This window comes from Furipterus horrens, unplaced genomic scaffold (genome assembly GCF_987537825.1).
Source record: "Furipterus horrens unplaced genomic scaffold, mFurHor1.1.pri manual_scaffold_6, whole genome shotgun sequence".
Classification (NCBI taxonomy): domain Eukaryota; kingdom Metazoa; phylum Chordata; class Mammalia; order Chiroptera; family Furipteridae; genus Furipterus; species Furipterus horrens.
Window position 1 is genome coordinate 99,020,485 of NW_028327176.1, and position 15,849 is coordinate 99,036,333.

Here is a 15,849-nt window from a genome sequence, read left to right on the forward strand (position 1 = left end):
GAAGAGAACAGCACCAGGGGCTGCGATCTGGGGGGATAGATTATGGGAAAACAAAAATGCATCAGTTTTGAAATGTGCAAATGAGTTAGGGGGAGAAGGACTCACAAGAGCAAAACCCATCAGGGAGAAAACCAGGGTGAAACAGAAGAAGTGGAAACAATGAAAGTTGGAGAGTGTTGAGTTTATAAGAAATCAATACGTGATGCGCAGTGGAAACTGGAGCTTTAGCTTTGGGGCTGGAGAGCGGCAAGCATGGATAATATGTAAATACCGTTTATAACATGAAAAATCTGGAAGGCTCGGATGAGATCAGCTTTCCGAGGGTGCTTTGACAAGCATGAAGGAAGATGTTTGTGGCTGAGGGAAAGGGCGCTGGATGCGGAATCTGAAAACGAGAGCCGAGAGCCAGCTCCGAGGGCTTTCAGGGGAGGCGAGGACAAGCCCCTGGTCCTCTGATTTGCCGCTGGGTCCTGAGCCAGGAAAGTGGCAGCAACTGCCCTTTTGCACGATGGCTCTGAGGGGCTGCACTGGTTTCCCAGGAGGGCCACAGCGAAGTGCCACAAACTGGGTGGCTTAAAACAACAGAAACCTATTTTCCCACAATTTTAGAGGCCAGAAGGCCAAAATCAAGGTGCCAGCGGGAACACACTCCCTCCCCAGGCTCTAGACCGGAAGACTTGCGCTCCTCTTTCAGCCTCTGGGGGCCCCGAGGGGTCCTTTACCAGTGGCTGCTACACTCCAATCTCTGCTGTCTGCCCATGGCCGCTGGCCCTGTGTCTGTGTGTCCTCTCCTCTTTCTGTAAGAACACCAGTCATTGGATTTAGATCGCCAGGGTGGTGTCACCTCAAGACTCTTTACTAATTACATCTGCAAATAGCCTATTTCCAAACAATGTCGCATTTGGAGGTCCTGGGTGGACAGGAATTTGTGGGGACACTACTCAACCCACCCCAACAGAGTGAGGGTACTAAATATACTTAAAATATTTTCCACACCTTTCTTCTTCTGGTCCCTAAAAAGCGACTCTCCTTAGAGTGCTTCCTCATACACCTCTAATGGCTGCCATTCCTCCCTCAATAAATCCAGTCTCCCAGGCAGCACTGCAGGCTCCGGCCACTTCTCCAGTCTCTGTCGGTGGCATTTTCCCACCCTCCCCACAACATCCACACAACGTTCCCAGACAACTGACTCCCTTTTCACCTTTATGATCCAGTTAAAACTTTTCAAAAAATTTCCTCAGAGGCCCTGAATGTAAATTTTTCCTGCTCTGAACACCATTGACAGATACTATTTCTCCTTTTCACAGGACAGCTAATCAGCTCTTCAGACTCCCTTTGATTAAGCCATCATTTGTCTCTTGTCTCGTTATTTGACATTTTGTGAATTTAGGCCTTTTCTTCTGTACCAACCAGGCCTCAAAGAATGGGAGCATCTTTTTCCAGCTCTTTTTTTGAATCTAGTTCTGTGCCTGACATAATCCAGGTCCTCAGTAACTATTACTAAATTATTTACTTCCCTTGCACAAACTCTGTGCCCGCCAAAATGTCTTCTCTCTCACTCATTCGGAGCTGCCTTTCCTGGTCACCTTGGTCTAAAGAGAGGCCTTTTCCCTCTGAGCTCCTGGACAGCTTGTTCTGGTCCACTGTGTGTTTATTTGATGGCCCTTCATTCACAGAGGTTCGTGAAGTGGTTATTCTGGCTCTATGCTGAGCTCCCTCCAGGCTCCCACCTAGGCTGTCTGCTCATTCTCCCGCTCAGAGGACAGCAAACTTTCTCATCGTTCTTCCTTTCTTCTCTGCAGCCTGATAGTTCCTCAGGTGTTCTACAGGCTCAATTTGATGGCTCCATTCAAATTGTTCTAGCTGATTCTGGGAGGACAATGCCAACAGAGGGACTAAAAGGACTGTGAGCCTTGATGAGGTACCCAAATCCCTCTGAGAAGGCAGCACAAGAGAACCAAGTCCTGAGCTCTGTAGCCAAGGCCAGAGCGGGAAGGGCCCGGCTTGGAGAAGTGGCTTCCCCAGCACCCTCTGCACCTGCAGGAGGGAAATGCAGCCAGCCGGGCTCTGCCTTCAGCATTCACCACCGTGGCAACTGTGCTGCCTCAGCATGGCCTCTGACAACCCCCTGAGAAATCTTTCAGGGACCAGAAGAAAGCCATTGTTCCGACCAGGACTTCCTGAGAGCGCAGTCAGGGGCACGAATTTGGGACAAATGGACCTCAGGATGAGGCAGGGCACTTTGCCGGGCATTAAGGCTGACTCAGAGCGCACACTGTATCCCTCCCTCTCATTCAGTAATGGGGCCCATTGGCCTTTTCTCCTGCGCTAGTCAGAAGGCAGATCTGCGATCCTCTCCCCGTGTCAGCAGGGATGAATAACAAGCAGCACTGCTCCCAGGTGCTTCTGTGACCTGAGTATCCGGGATGCCCTGGGCAGCCGACAGCACCACCAGGGGCCTTGGCGGCAGGGGGTCACTCACCGGCATTGTTTTGCTGCTTCGTGTTTTTGATGTAGGCAGAGAACTTGGAGAAGATGTCGATGCCTGCCGTGTTGGATTCCCGGTGCTTCGCAGCCAGCCGGGGGTACCTGGGAGGAGAGGCATGGGGTTCTGAGATCAGTGAGAACTCGGAGCCCCTTCAAGGGAGAATCTGTTCCTATCACGAGCAGCAGTCCTGTTTCCAGCTGGGTCTACAGACCTTTGGGTTTTACACCCATCCTTTTGGGAGGCGGAACATCTCAGTCCTAGTTCATCCATAGACAAAAACAGAGGCCCGTGGGCTGCCTAGGGGGATGCAGTCTGGAGGACTCAGGGATCCAGAACACCATTCAGGGGGGCCAGGGGCTGTCTTCTTCCTGGACCACCAACAGTAATGCACCAATAAAAGGCCCTCATCAAAATTCTAAACAAGCTTACTCTGTATCAGGCGAGGTCCCTGACATTTGCCCAAGGCACATTAAAATAACTGTTCACTGCCAGGCCAGTGATTATATTTTGGCTGCATGGAGCTAATTCTGGGAGCAAGGGGTTTTGCTAGGCACCTTGGCACTGAGGCCTCGAAAGCATTTCTCAAAAGGAAGGATGTCCTTGCTCCTCTTCTGAAATACCCTTTGCACACTCCTATTTGTTTGCAGTAATAAGATAAGTACCAGGGTCCATCAGCAGGATGAGTGTTTCCATTGTTTTATTTCCAGGTGTAGATACAGATTTGCAATGCTCAACCCCTCTTGCTTTACACATCCTTTCATTTTGAAGCCAGAAGTTTGTAAAAGGCTAACTGTGGTTAGGGCTGTTCACCACTGAGAAAACAGTCCTGTGACAAAATGAGGTAAACTTGCTTGTGTGGGAGTCCATGACTTTGACCCCATCTGCATGAAAAAATTATTTCACAAGCATTTTATGTGTATGGCCAGGCAGGGGTGAGAGGAGATCTAAGACAATTGCTTGGTTATTATTATTATGATCAATTATGTGAACCTTTGTGATCACTGGGTGAAGAGCTGTCAACTGTCAGCTGTTTGGTTGCTTTATATCTAAAAAGCAAAATAGGGTTTTTGTTTGTTTGTTTGTTTAATGTTTTAACTAATTTGAACCAAAAAGCCTTTTAAAATTATTTGTTGTTTTTTCATTTTTTTCTTTTCCTCCACTGACCCACTAGCTAGGACTGTCCACTCTTAGGCCACGTTAGGTAGCTGTTTAGTTTCAGATATTGCCATTGGACCAGGCCACAGAAAGTTGCTGTGTCCAGCCTTGGCCATGAGGCAGATACAGAAGCCACTGTCACCCTCATTTTACAGGGAAAGCCATTGGAGAGTAGAGGGGCTAAGTGGCTGTTTGAGGGCCCATGGAAAATAAACAGTGGAGGCACCATGAGAACCCACTTCCTGCCTGTGGAGCAGTGTTCTGCCCTTCCATCCCATCGTCTTCCCTGATATCAGCAAAGGCCAACCAGTACTGAGTGCCTGCTACGTGCCAGACACTCGACCAACCCCTTCACGCGTATGCATCAGTTACTCCTCACAAGTGCATCGGTACTGTTACTAGCCTCATTTCCCACTTGAGAAAAATGAAGCACAGAGAAGTTAAGAGATTTCTCTAAGCTCACGGAGCCAGGTGACAGAGCCAGGAGGAGTTCAGCTCAAGCAGTTTCACTTTGAAAATCCCAGCTCTTAAGCTTCATGTCCTGAGCCTCTCTCTCTTCGACTCTCCTGTTTTACTCTCAAAGCCCCCAAGCCTTGCTGGAGCTTGGTGGAGCAGGATGGATGAATTCTCTCCATCCACCAGGAGGGGGCGCTCTGCACAGGTTCTGCACACACGTCTGTCCGATTGTACCAGGAATTAACAAATTCATCTGCTCTGATTGAGGAGGCAAAGAAGCTTAACTGCAAGATGTTAGGTAATCTGCCAGGACATGGGAATTTAGGATAACCCTTCCTATTTTGGCTTTCTCACATAGAATCTGTCATGTTCTTGAATTGATTGCCTTAAGTTATTATATCAAGTGCTTTGTTTTTACTTGATAAGTTAATAATGTAAAGAGAGAAAGGTCTAGAAAATGCATTTTCGTTTGGATTTGTTAGGTGTTTTTTTAATTCCATCATTTTATCACACTTCCACTAACCTGATCATTTCTTCATGATCAGTGTTGGCCAAACACTGTGCGAGGTACCAAACAGGTGTGTGGTACCAAATCCAAGATGGAGGACAAAGAGCCATGTGCTCATGGAGATCTTGAAGATGCTGTGTGTTTTCTAAGAGCTAGGATTCACTGAGACCTTACTGTAGAGCATAATGTCTCATTTGACGTTTGTCCTTACGGGAAGTGTGTCTTCAAATGTTAATCTTACAGATTTTAGGAACTAGATTTGGCAAGGTTACTATACAGGATATTAAGTAAATTTATTTTAGCGCCATATTTACATTATATTTTAAATATGCAATAAGTGGGCTACAGAGTCCATTCTCCTCTAAAAGGCTGGAGAGTATTTTTTATTCATAGAAACATCTTTGCAATATGGCTGTGATGTGGTCTAGTGATAGTCAAGGAACTGGTGAATTTCTCTAACTCAGAGGTCAGTATTTTATGGCCGGGAGGCCAAATTCAGCCCAACATCTGTTTGTGTATCTCCCAGAAGCTAAGAATAGTGTTTACACTTTTGAATGATTAAAACAAAATCAAAAGGGGGATATTATCTTGTGACATGATAAAACAATATAAAATTCAAATTTCAATATTCATAAGTAAAACTTTATTGGAACACAGCTATATCCACATACTGCCTATGGCCGCTTTCACTTTATAAGAGTGGAGCTGGGACAGAGATGGTATGGCCCACAAAGCCAAACATACGAGTACTCACTCTCTGGCTCTTCACAGGAAAGTTTGCCAACCTCTGCTCTAACTAATGAAAATTTCTCCACTCTGTTTTTAAGATCTCTTATTTCAAATGCATTCATCTAAGATATGCACTTAAGCTTCATTCTGGGAAGTAAAACAGTTGGCTTCTCATAAAAAAAGAATCTGTCTTTTGTAACTAGTAGCCATACATATGTGTGTGTGTGTGTGTGTGTGTGTGTGTGTGTGTGAGTGTGTGTGTGTGTGTGTATGATTGCAGTTGGATGGAGGTGCTCTGACTGACTGGCCTAGAGTCCCAACTTACTTCTCATTGACTAGTCATTGACTGCCATGCACTGAACAAAGGGCCCCTGTGCAATTAAATCAACATGCAGTGAGCGCCTACCAGAGGCCAAGCCCTGACCCTGGCATTGAGGCTATATGGGAGAAAAAGAGAGTCAGTCTTCCTGTTCTCATGGAGTGACTTTTGCTGATTTCAGGGCCTGCCCTGGCAGCTTGAGTGTTGAACCTCCCTTTTTCTAATTACCTGAAAAGTGACTGAACTGCCCCTCTGTCTCTTCTCCATTATTTCTGCTTCCTCACCTCACCCAATCCTCACTTAAAAAGCAGGTTGATGCTTCTGACTCTTCTGATTCTTGACCGTGTGCTTGCCTTGTCCTGTCTCTGTTACTTAAGCAAATGATCCTTGGAGATGGACGGAATCTGGCTTATTCATTAAAAGACACCCATTGGGATCTGTGGTTTTAAAATCTAAGCTCACCAATTGTGCTTACAATTGCACTTGGGAGACAGTCACGAAAGAGGAACTGACCTCTTTTTCTAACTCTCCCAGCTGTCATTTAATGAGCTCTTTACATAAGTCTCTCGGCTAAGTAGCACTATCTTCTATAATAGTCCCTTGAGGTCATTATGTTCATCATTCTATAGAAGTGAAAATTAAATATTAGAAAGGTTTTAAGTAATTTACCTGCAGCAGAGACCACTGATCCTCAATAAGTATCCATGTGCTTCTCTGCATTTCCCAGCTTCTCCATCTCAGTTAGGTGGGGTCATGTGACTGGGATTCTCAGCAGGGGGATGGGAGGGGAAGTGATATGATGTAACCACTCACAGACCTGGCCCTTAAAAACATTTTACATGATCCTTCTCACTCTTCCTCTGCTGAAGGAGACTTGGAGGAAACATATTCCAAGAGCTAATGGAGTGCTGACCAGTGTGGCTCAGTGGGTTGGGTGTTGTCCCACAAAGCAAAAGGTCGCTGGTTGATTCCTGGTCATGGCACATGCCTGGGTTGCAGGTTTGGTCCCTGGTTGGGGCACATGTGAGAGGCAACTGACCGATATTTCTCTCTCACATCGATGTTTCTTTCCCTCTCTTTCTGCCCACCCCACCCCCGCTTCTTCGTTTTCTAAAAAATAAATAAATAACATTAAAAAAAACGAGCTAAAGATGGAAGAGGGCCACACCACCCATTCAGGTGTTGCATGAGTGAAAAATAGACCCATATTCTTTTAAATTACTAAGATTTTGAGGCTGACCTGTTACTGCAGCACAACCTACTGGTACAGGTTAGAACTAGTTATTCTAACTCCAAAGTCCACCCTCTCAGCCACTATGCCATTTCTGTTGTTGGTACTGAGGCTGTTTCTTCACCTCCCAGAGGGTTAGAAAAATATTCTTGTGTGATATCTGTAAACATTTCTTAAAGTAACAAATTCAAAGTGTCTTCCAATTCTGGCAATGTCCTGAACCTTGTTAACACACAGTAACTGCTTGTTAGTTGACTAAATGACATGCCATGTAACTAGACTATCAGTTTACCCACTCCCCACTGAATTTTTATTATAGCATCTATGTACTAGGGTTATTTTAATCAACAACCAGTTCTGGAAAAATGCTTTTAAAAACTCATGGAATCATAGAACTTTTGCTAAAAAGCATCTTAGAGACCAGGCAGTTTCACATCCCTCATTTTAGACATGAGGGAATCGGAAGGGTCTGAGCAAGAGAGATACCTGCCCAAGGTCATAAGACAAACACTGTAGTCAGGTGGCCAGAGTTAGGTCTTCTGACTCTTGATTCTGAAATCCTACTCATTCTAGCCATTCCACAGAGATCAAAGGTAAGGACCAGCATGTCTCAACACTAATCCATTCCACAGAGATCAAAGGTAAGGACCAGCATGTCTCAACGCCATTCCCAATGCTTCCTGGTTGAGCACTAACTGGATCAGTATAAGGAAGGGGATGGAAGTTAGTCTCATTTAGAAAGTACTTAAGACTTCCTGGATTCCTCATTTTGACACTGAATGCTCTATGGGCCCAAATATGATTTTTTAAAAAGTATTGGAGTGTTCGTATGTGGGTTTTTCTTTTCCCCCCTTTAAAAAATAAAGCTAAGAGGGATAAAGCTCCCACACTGCCTTGGCTGTCTGGCAACTTTTACAAAGACCAGAGTGATGAGAAACACATGGCCAGCCAGCGCTCCCACACAGTTACAGGGGTTTCGCTGCCCTCTAGAGAGCCAGAGGTTCAGGCTGTGCTCCCCCAGGGGCATCCAGACCCAGGCCACCCAACCTCCCATCCCAAGTCAGTGGGAAGCTAGCAGCAGCTGGTGGCTGGTTGTGGGCAGAACAGTGGGTCTCCCTTTGTGGGACTGCAGCATTGGCTTGGTGACATTTATCCGTAGGTAATTGTGGCAACTGCCCCAGTCTGACCTGTACCAGGGCATCAAAGGGACACCTCTGAGGGCTCTGGAATGGTAGATGGTCTCATCACTAGGGCTCCAACCTTAGTGGCCTTCTGAAGTTGTGCATTTTAACTGTTCCAAGTTTCTGCTACCTGGTGTGGTGGATTAGTGGGTCACTGATGTGGCAGGAAGGCACTTAGTAAGACCTCCTACACATGACTACTGCCCAGAAAGGGACCCAGAGCAGAGGAAGCAGAACTCAGGACAGGTAAGGGGGGTGGACGGGGAGGAGAGAAGGGAACATCTGTGTCCAACTCTGCTTATCTCTATTGGGATAATGGAAACTTCAGAATCTGATACAATAATAATAAATCTGATGATGGTCCTCCTCTGGAAGACTGTACCTGCACACGTGGGATGTACAACTCCAAGGGTCTCATGGGCTCCTTTGGCCCCATTGTGGATATAGACTGGAGACCCCTGAGTTAGAGAAACAGCTGGGAAAAGGCATGGCTGGATTGGGGGTAGATGGAGCCTGGCTAAGGTGAGTATGAAGGATCTGAGAGCACAAAGGCCTCTGAGGTCACCCTGTCCCAGGGGAGGCTACCTGGGGCTGAAAGCAGGGAAGAGTGGGGTCCGAGGGCTCTCAGCACATCACCAGTAGAGCCAGGAGAGGACCCTGGGCCTCCAGGCTCAGCCCAGCCCCTGCACACCTCCACCCATCCACCTGGCAAAGGATCAAGTGGGACTGTGCTCCTCACTGCTTCCATTTTCCATTCCCACCTAAAAAACCAGTGCCAACTGTGATTGATGTCAAGTCCCAAGGGAGACGGGTGGAGCCTGAGCCACCTCAGGGCCCTTTCAGCAAAATGGCTGGTGTCCTGTTCAGGGATATGAGTGGCCGAGCTGGGTCTTACAAGTGGGGCTTCCCAGCCAATTCATGCGCACACTTAGTTAAAGTCTACACTCGGCCGCTTCCAATAAGCCTGATTCTATTCTCAGGGAGAAAGTTGATTGTCTTAATGTCAGTAACAAAGGATACTTCTTTAGGAAGAATGTAAACATGTTCAAGTCTTAATCGAGCACAACTGGGAGCTTTAACAATGATTTGCTAGATGTATGTTCTTAGGCACGTTAGTCAACCTCTCCAAGCCTCCGTGTCCCCAACCCTAACATGACGATACTCTCCTATCTCCTGGAGCACACAAAGTGAGGGCAATATAAGTATTGACACATGAACAAAACTTTAAAATAAATACAACATGGTGGTTTTTAGTAAAGTCCCACTTACTCTGCCCACTCAGTATGTCCTGAGTCCCCCCTTCCCCCTACATTTCACTGTCACTGCCTTAGTTCAGCCTCCAGTCCGTCTTGTCTTGCCTGGACTGTCCCCAGTTGGCTCCTCCCGATTGATTTCTCCACCTCCAACCCTTCTGCCCTCCTCACCCCCCCCCCCAAAGTAAGCCTGAAAACTCACTCAGCAGCATGTTTCCTGAGGACCTTTCTATGTGCCCTACAGGATAAAGGCTGAACTCTATCTGTAATATTATTTTTATATTAAAAAAACACACTTGTGATGGTTTCATCCTTAATTACAATTCAGTACAATGAACAAGTCTAGTTTCCAGCTACTACTTTTAGAATTCGCCTGCCTTTTCTTTGCTCCTATTTCCCACTGTGAGCAGCTTACCTATTGTACCTGACAGGGACCTACAGCCCTCTGTTCTCGCCCCTCGCTGTGCTCATGTTCAGAAGAGATGCTGCTTTCAGTCAGTTTTTCCATGTTTACTTATGAGTTCAGACACAGGTCTGGTCCAATTTACGACTCTTATTTATACTTTGGTGTAGTCCGAAGTCGTGGGTGACCTCTCTCCTGGCTTGTTTTCATTTCATGAGCCTTCTTGCTCTTGCTCTGAAATGAGGGAGACTTAGCACTCACTTGGGGGTCTTCCAGGCAAAATGAACTGGAGAGAGGTCTTTCTCAAGGGGGTGAAAGGGAAGAACCCTTCCCACTGCTGCCCAAGTCACTGTGTTTAGGAGGGAAGGATCTGCTCCATTTCACAGGGGCACTTGGAGTTGGACTTCGTGGAGCAGTTTTGAAATTGGCAGCCCTTTGGGGGCAAGGAGGGGTGTCCCAGATTCTCTCTTTGAAAAGAGGGTCCTATGCTCTGAATCAATGAGCCTCCTTGGGAAATCTGCCTCCTCAAAGTTAACATTGTGATTTTTTTCAGTTCCAACATGGACCCCTCCCTATCCCCTCCCTGTCATTAGCTGTGGAAATAAAGAGCTCATTACTTTTCAGGAGTCAAAGTCTCTTCCAGGAACTCCTCGATCTTATTAACGTCCGTCTTCACATCCCCGTTGAAGGTCAGGAAGGGTGGGTGGGTGCCAGGGGCCAGGTTGTGCAGGTCGGCTGGCTTTCTGTAGAGAGAGCAAGATTCAGGTGGTGACTTACATCAGGGTGCCTGACGTTCAGGGAAACCTGGGACTTCCTGTAAATGAGACCCCCTGTGCTGTTTGAGACACCTGTCAGCAAAAACAGACTGATGGTGCCGGGTGGGGAGGCTGGAGAAGGTTCGAAAGGGAGGTGGTGAGGCACAGACATCCATGAGAGAGGAGCAAGTTAAGGGGAAGGAGTTGAGTACTATTAAAAAACAGAGAGTAATGAAAGTGCCAAACTTTCAAAACCCAGGGCAGAGGTTGGGCTTTGCTTGTAAAAGTTTCTTCACCAAGTAGCTTAACAAAAATTCACTATCCAGAATTCCAAACTCCCTATGTTAATGGATTCAATCATCCCTCTTTTAGACTAAGAAATACCTTCTGCGTTGCTAAGGGTAGACTCAACAGGAAGGCGCGGGACCTTGTGTTTGACCAGGGGCCCTCTTCTTGCCCACCGGTGTGCTTCTGGGCTCCCCCGAGCTGGCCCGATGCAAGAGCAGAGTTGGAGGAAAGCCAGGGAAGAAGGGTTGGCAGATGGGGCACATGGGGGGGAGGGGTTTGCACTGAAGGAAGAGCAGGAAGAGGAGGGATGGGAGTGGGAAGGGTAGGAAGATGGAACCTTCCACGAGCAGGACAAGAGCACCAGGTTCACCGGAATCACTCTCTGTGAGATGCAACACTTCTCGTGGGAGTCCGGAGTGGAAAACATTAGATGGAGGAACTGGAAAAAGTAAACAACGAGAGGAGAGGAATCTGTAATGAAACAAATTCCTGTAGTAATCAGTGTGGGAGGGGAAGAGAAGAATTTCAATTACAGTGCTACTCCCTTGCTGTCTCCCAAACCCAGGCAGTGTCCAGCTTCATTCTGGGACACTGGGAACTCCTTAGGCAATTGAGACAGAAAGTATGTTTAAAATCTAATTTACTGAGTCCTTTTGTTTGCTCTGTATGTGTCCCTCATTTCAGGCAATAAAAGGACATTCTTTACCTCCTCCTTCTGTTTTTAGAGCTGACACAAGGCAGCAGTGCTCGGGGTTCTCAGCTGGGAGGGGAAATCTACACTGACTTTATTTTTTAGCAATTACCTTTCTGTGCCTAAAAGAAACAGAGCTTTTTTATTTTTTTTCCCCATGACTGAAGAGAACAATGGTCTCTGGAATTAGACATCCTTGGGAGGTACTGCCCACAGCTGCTGAAGCTCCGCTGGACATTTCCAGTGGGTGCCGGTCAGTGGCGGTTCTCTCTCTTTGTTGGCCTTCTTCAGCATTTATATTTGAAATGATATATTTAGCAATTAAGTGCATATTGCCAAGCTGAGTTTATGTGTTATTGAATGGGTACCAGTCCTTTGTCCCCAACTGAGTGCCAGCTCCCTGAGGGCAGGGATGGTGCTAAGAACAGCCCAGATGTGGAACTCTTGCTCTGAGCCAGGCCAGTACTGTGTGCAAGGGCTGCTCACTGACTCCTCGCAGTGACCGTATAAGCCAGGCAGACATTGTACAGGTGAGGAAATCAAGGCTCATAAAAGTACGGTAACTTTTTCAAGGTCACTCAGTCAATAAATTGTGGTGCCAGGATAAGAAATCAGTTTTCTTATAAATTGCGAAACTTTATTGTATCATATTATATCCTACATAAAAATAAATGCCTTAACTATTATATATACAGTGTATATTTCTTCCTTCCTTCTTTCCTTTCTTCTCCTTCTCCTCCTCCTTCTTCTTCTCCATCTTCTTCTTCCTCTCCTCCTCTTCCTTCTCCTTCTTCCTCTCCTCCTCCTCCTTCTTCTTCTTGCAGTAGGAACATTTCCTTATCTATAAAACAGGAATTGCAGTACTTGGCTGTCCCACCGCAAAGGGTGTGGGCAGGATCGGCTGTGATAACAGATATACAAGAACACCAGAAGCATCTGAGGAATGCCAGGGCGCTCCTTCTCCCAGTCTGAGCTCCAGGTAACACACAAGTCCATGTTTATAGATGATAATCCAGAGACCTCCTCTTGTCCATTGAAGGAAGCTCTTCTCTCAATCTGTAGAAAGTCTGCTCCCGTTAGCTGTCACAGATAATAACTTCATGGCAGATGCATGTTCATTTATCTGACAGATATTAGCTGGAGGTCTGAGTAAATCATTTGCTATGGCAGATACGAGAAAACTTAAATCTTGATCCAAGCTTCTGCTTGAAGGATTTAAGGTCTCATTCAAAGGACAAAACTAACTTCATAACTGATGTGAGGAGCATTGGTATTTGGACCAAGAAGACTGGGTTTTTAGAAAAAGCCCCTGCGAATGATGTGCACCTTGGGCAAGTCTCCGTCTCAGTTTCCTTGTATACTGGGAAGAAGTAAGACCTTCACGAGGTCATATGTTGCGTGATTTCTTTTTTCTTTTTTATGAAAAAGCACTCACCAGTTGTAAAGTGCTGGGACTGTGGATGCCATAAGCTGATGACATACTAAATGACAGTGTCAAGCAAAGGTGCTGGGGAGTTTAGAGGGATGTTAGAGGGACAGAGGTGCCTGAGAGTGGAGGGGTGAGAGGGGAGGCTTCCCAGGGGAGGGGACAATCTGGCTATTCAGGAGGGTGGGGACAGCCTCTGTGGGGACAGAAGGAGTCTTCGAGCCAAGGGCTCGAGGTAAGAGAGAACAAGGGCAGCAGACGGCGTTCTGACATGGCAGAGGCTGGGCAGTCAGAGAGACGTGTCAGTAGAGAATATTGGGAGGAACCAAGGAGAAGACAAAGGAAGGCTGCAGATGAGTTACTCCACAGGCAATAGGGAGTGTCGGAAGGTGTTCTGAGCTAGAGAAGCCACATGATCAGAGGATCGTTTGAGGAAGAATAACCTTATGACAGTACAAAGGATGAGAGAGAGAGAGAGAGAGAGAGAGAGAGAGAGAGAGAGAGAGAGAGAGAGAGAGAGAGAGGTAGAAACAGAGAGAAACCTGGAAGGATCTTCAAGGAGGAAGACCAGTTTGAAGAACAAACATACAGTCCCACTGGCTGCTGTGGGACCCGAACCAGGTGTGAGCTGTGAGAATGAACAAGAGAGCTTGGAGGTAAGAGAGAGCACAGCAGGAGATTGCCTTGGACTGGAGACTGACTGACGCTGGAAGGGGCAAGAGAAGGGAGCCTAGAAAATAGGAGAACAAAGGAATTCAGGAGGGGAGCCCACCTCAAAGGAAAAGTGACAGAAGAAATGTTCTACATATAGATTTTGAAGTGGTAATAGAAAATGCAAGTGGACATATCTAGAAGACACCAGGCTTCTGGGTATAGGATAGTTCATATAAAAGTGACCGAGAGAAGAGGCTAAGCTCGCCGGGGCAAGAAAGTCAAGGCATGTTACACATGCTCAGGGAGTGAGCTCCGAGCTATTCCACATTGAAAGGACAGGCGATAGAGAAAAAAAACAACAACAACAACAAAAAACAACAGAAAACGAGACTGAAAAGATTGTGGGTTGATACAAAAACATATTGAATAAACAGTAATTGAAAAATATAAAATAAAATAAAATAAAAAGTGTGGCCTAATATTTTTACCAAGCATTAAAACTGCACTTTAGAAAAGGGAACACTAGTAACATTACATCCTGCGTGTAATCCTGAGCTCTCACGCTGAGGGATTCTAAAGGTGGGAACAGAGCAGGGGAAATAGTCCAGATCCCAACTCCCTTGAAACTCAGGTTGTCATGCCTGACGTCCTGTTAGGGTCTCCCAGGATGGGGACCCTGGAACTACTGGAATAGCTAGCTTGTGGATTTTAGGATGTCCATGCCTCTCTTCATGCTAGACATTCTCAACTGCATATCTAATGTCCAGTCCCTCCTTTTTCCTTGCTAATTGAACTTGACTTATCTGGACAGCAAAGTGCTTGGTCCCAAGTGAGATACTGGCTTTTGCAGCCTTTCTGGTAACTAGGGACCTGGCCAAGGTGTGAGCAGGAGGCTGCTGGGAGCCTGGTAAGGCTTTTTCCCTCCCTCATGGAAGGTTCTCTGTTCCTGCCGCTGAACATATTCCTCATTTATATAGCATCTGTTACCTTTTCAGATCCACAGTGGTGACATTGAACACGACTCCTTTCAGCCAGAGGATCATAAACAGACGCTGAGAGAAGGGACAGTTGCCAATGCTTTCTCCATCGATTCCAGCCTAGAAAAAAAGGGAACCAGAGTCCTGAGTTGGCATGTGCACATTGGCAAGAAGGAATAGAGGATGATGACCCCCAAACCAAACAACAGTCTGAAGAGAATAGTCTAAAACCATGTCCCAGTCTAACTTCAAAGGGCAGCTACCCTATATTGTTCATCCCCGTCTTCCTAGTGTCTATGCAGGGCAGTGCCTGGCACAGGGTAATGGCTCAATAAATACGTGCTGAACAGAATTTGAGCCTCCAGCATGGTGATTATGTAGTAAAAACTTTCTGAAACTGTAGAACCCAAGCATCTCAGGGAAAAAGAGAACTTCAATATCATATGGTCTAACACCAATGATATCGGACCACCAACTGCTACACCCCAAGTAATCATCTAGTCTGTGCTTGAATACCTCCACTGAGCTGTAATGTATCTCTTTCAAAGCAGTCCATTCTGCGGACAGGTCTAAGAATTAGAAATGCTTTTCTTTGACTCTACCGAAAAAATATGTTCTCCTCTAGTTTACCTTCTTCGACTCTTTGGTGTTTGTTCCATGAGGATGCTGTGAATGTGAATACTTCAGACTTTGGCCCTATCTTTCTATGTCTCACTAGTCAGTAGACTCAAGACTTTAATCAGTACACTTATTCTGATTAGTATTTGACTTTCAGTGGCAATAAACCATTCATTTTAAATTATCCTTTTACTAAACAAATACATATTGACTATTGATTATGTGCAAGGCATTGGAGAAAGCTGCACAAGGGATTCTAAAATGCATTTACTTAAGGAGCTTATGGCCTTCAGTGGGGCGGGCGAGGCGGATAGACAGGAACACGTATATAACAATACAGGCAGCATTACTGAGTGCTTGCACACACTTGCTCATCATTACATTTCCCCTTCTCAGTACCATTCTCAAAACAGCATGTTAATTTTTTTTTTAATGTCCAAAAGGCAGGTCTAGCTTTACTTCTGAGTGCGTTGTGAAGACATGAATTTTGTAAGAATTTATTTTCAGCAAGCACACAAACAAATAGAAAGGCTGGAGAAGTGATCTCTATACAACTGACTTCCAGAAAGTGGTTTATGGTCCCCTGACATGGTACTTAGAGGGAAAAATCACGCGCTGTCTTTGGTTGCCCTGGCCTCACCTGGTGGCCCAAGCTGGACAAGGAGGCCCAGGGAGGGAGGCCCAGGCTTACTCGAAAAGCTGCAAACAATCCAACCA

General features: G+C 46.1%; 1 protein-coding gene across 2 annotated transcripts in view; it reads right to left on the reverse strand.

The window, feature by feature from the left end:
* The window catches only part of CLIC5 (CLIC family member 5), a 146,123-nt gene that overhangs the window by 29,157 nt on the left and 101,117 nt on the right, over positions 1-15,849 (reverse strand). For both annotated transcript variants that reach the window (XM_090282524.1, XM_090282525.1), the window contains exons 2-4: positions 14,525-14,634; positions 10,341-10,466; positions 2,483-2,589 (exon numbers count right to left, since the gene is read on the reverse strand). In XM_090282524.1, coding sequence (XP_090138650.1) covers positions 2,483-2,589; positions 10,341-10,466; positions 14,525-14,634 — 343 coding nt within the window. The remainder of the gene's footprint in view (positions 1-2,482; positions 2,590-10,340; positions 10,467-14,524; positions 14,635-15,849) is intronic.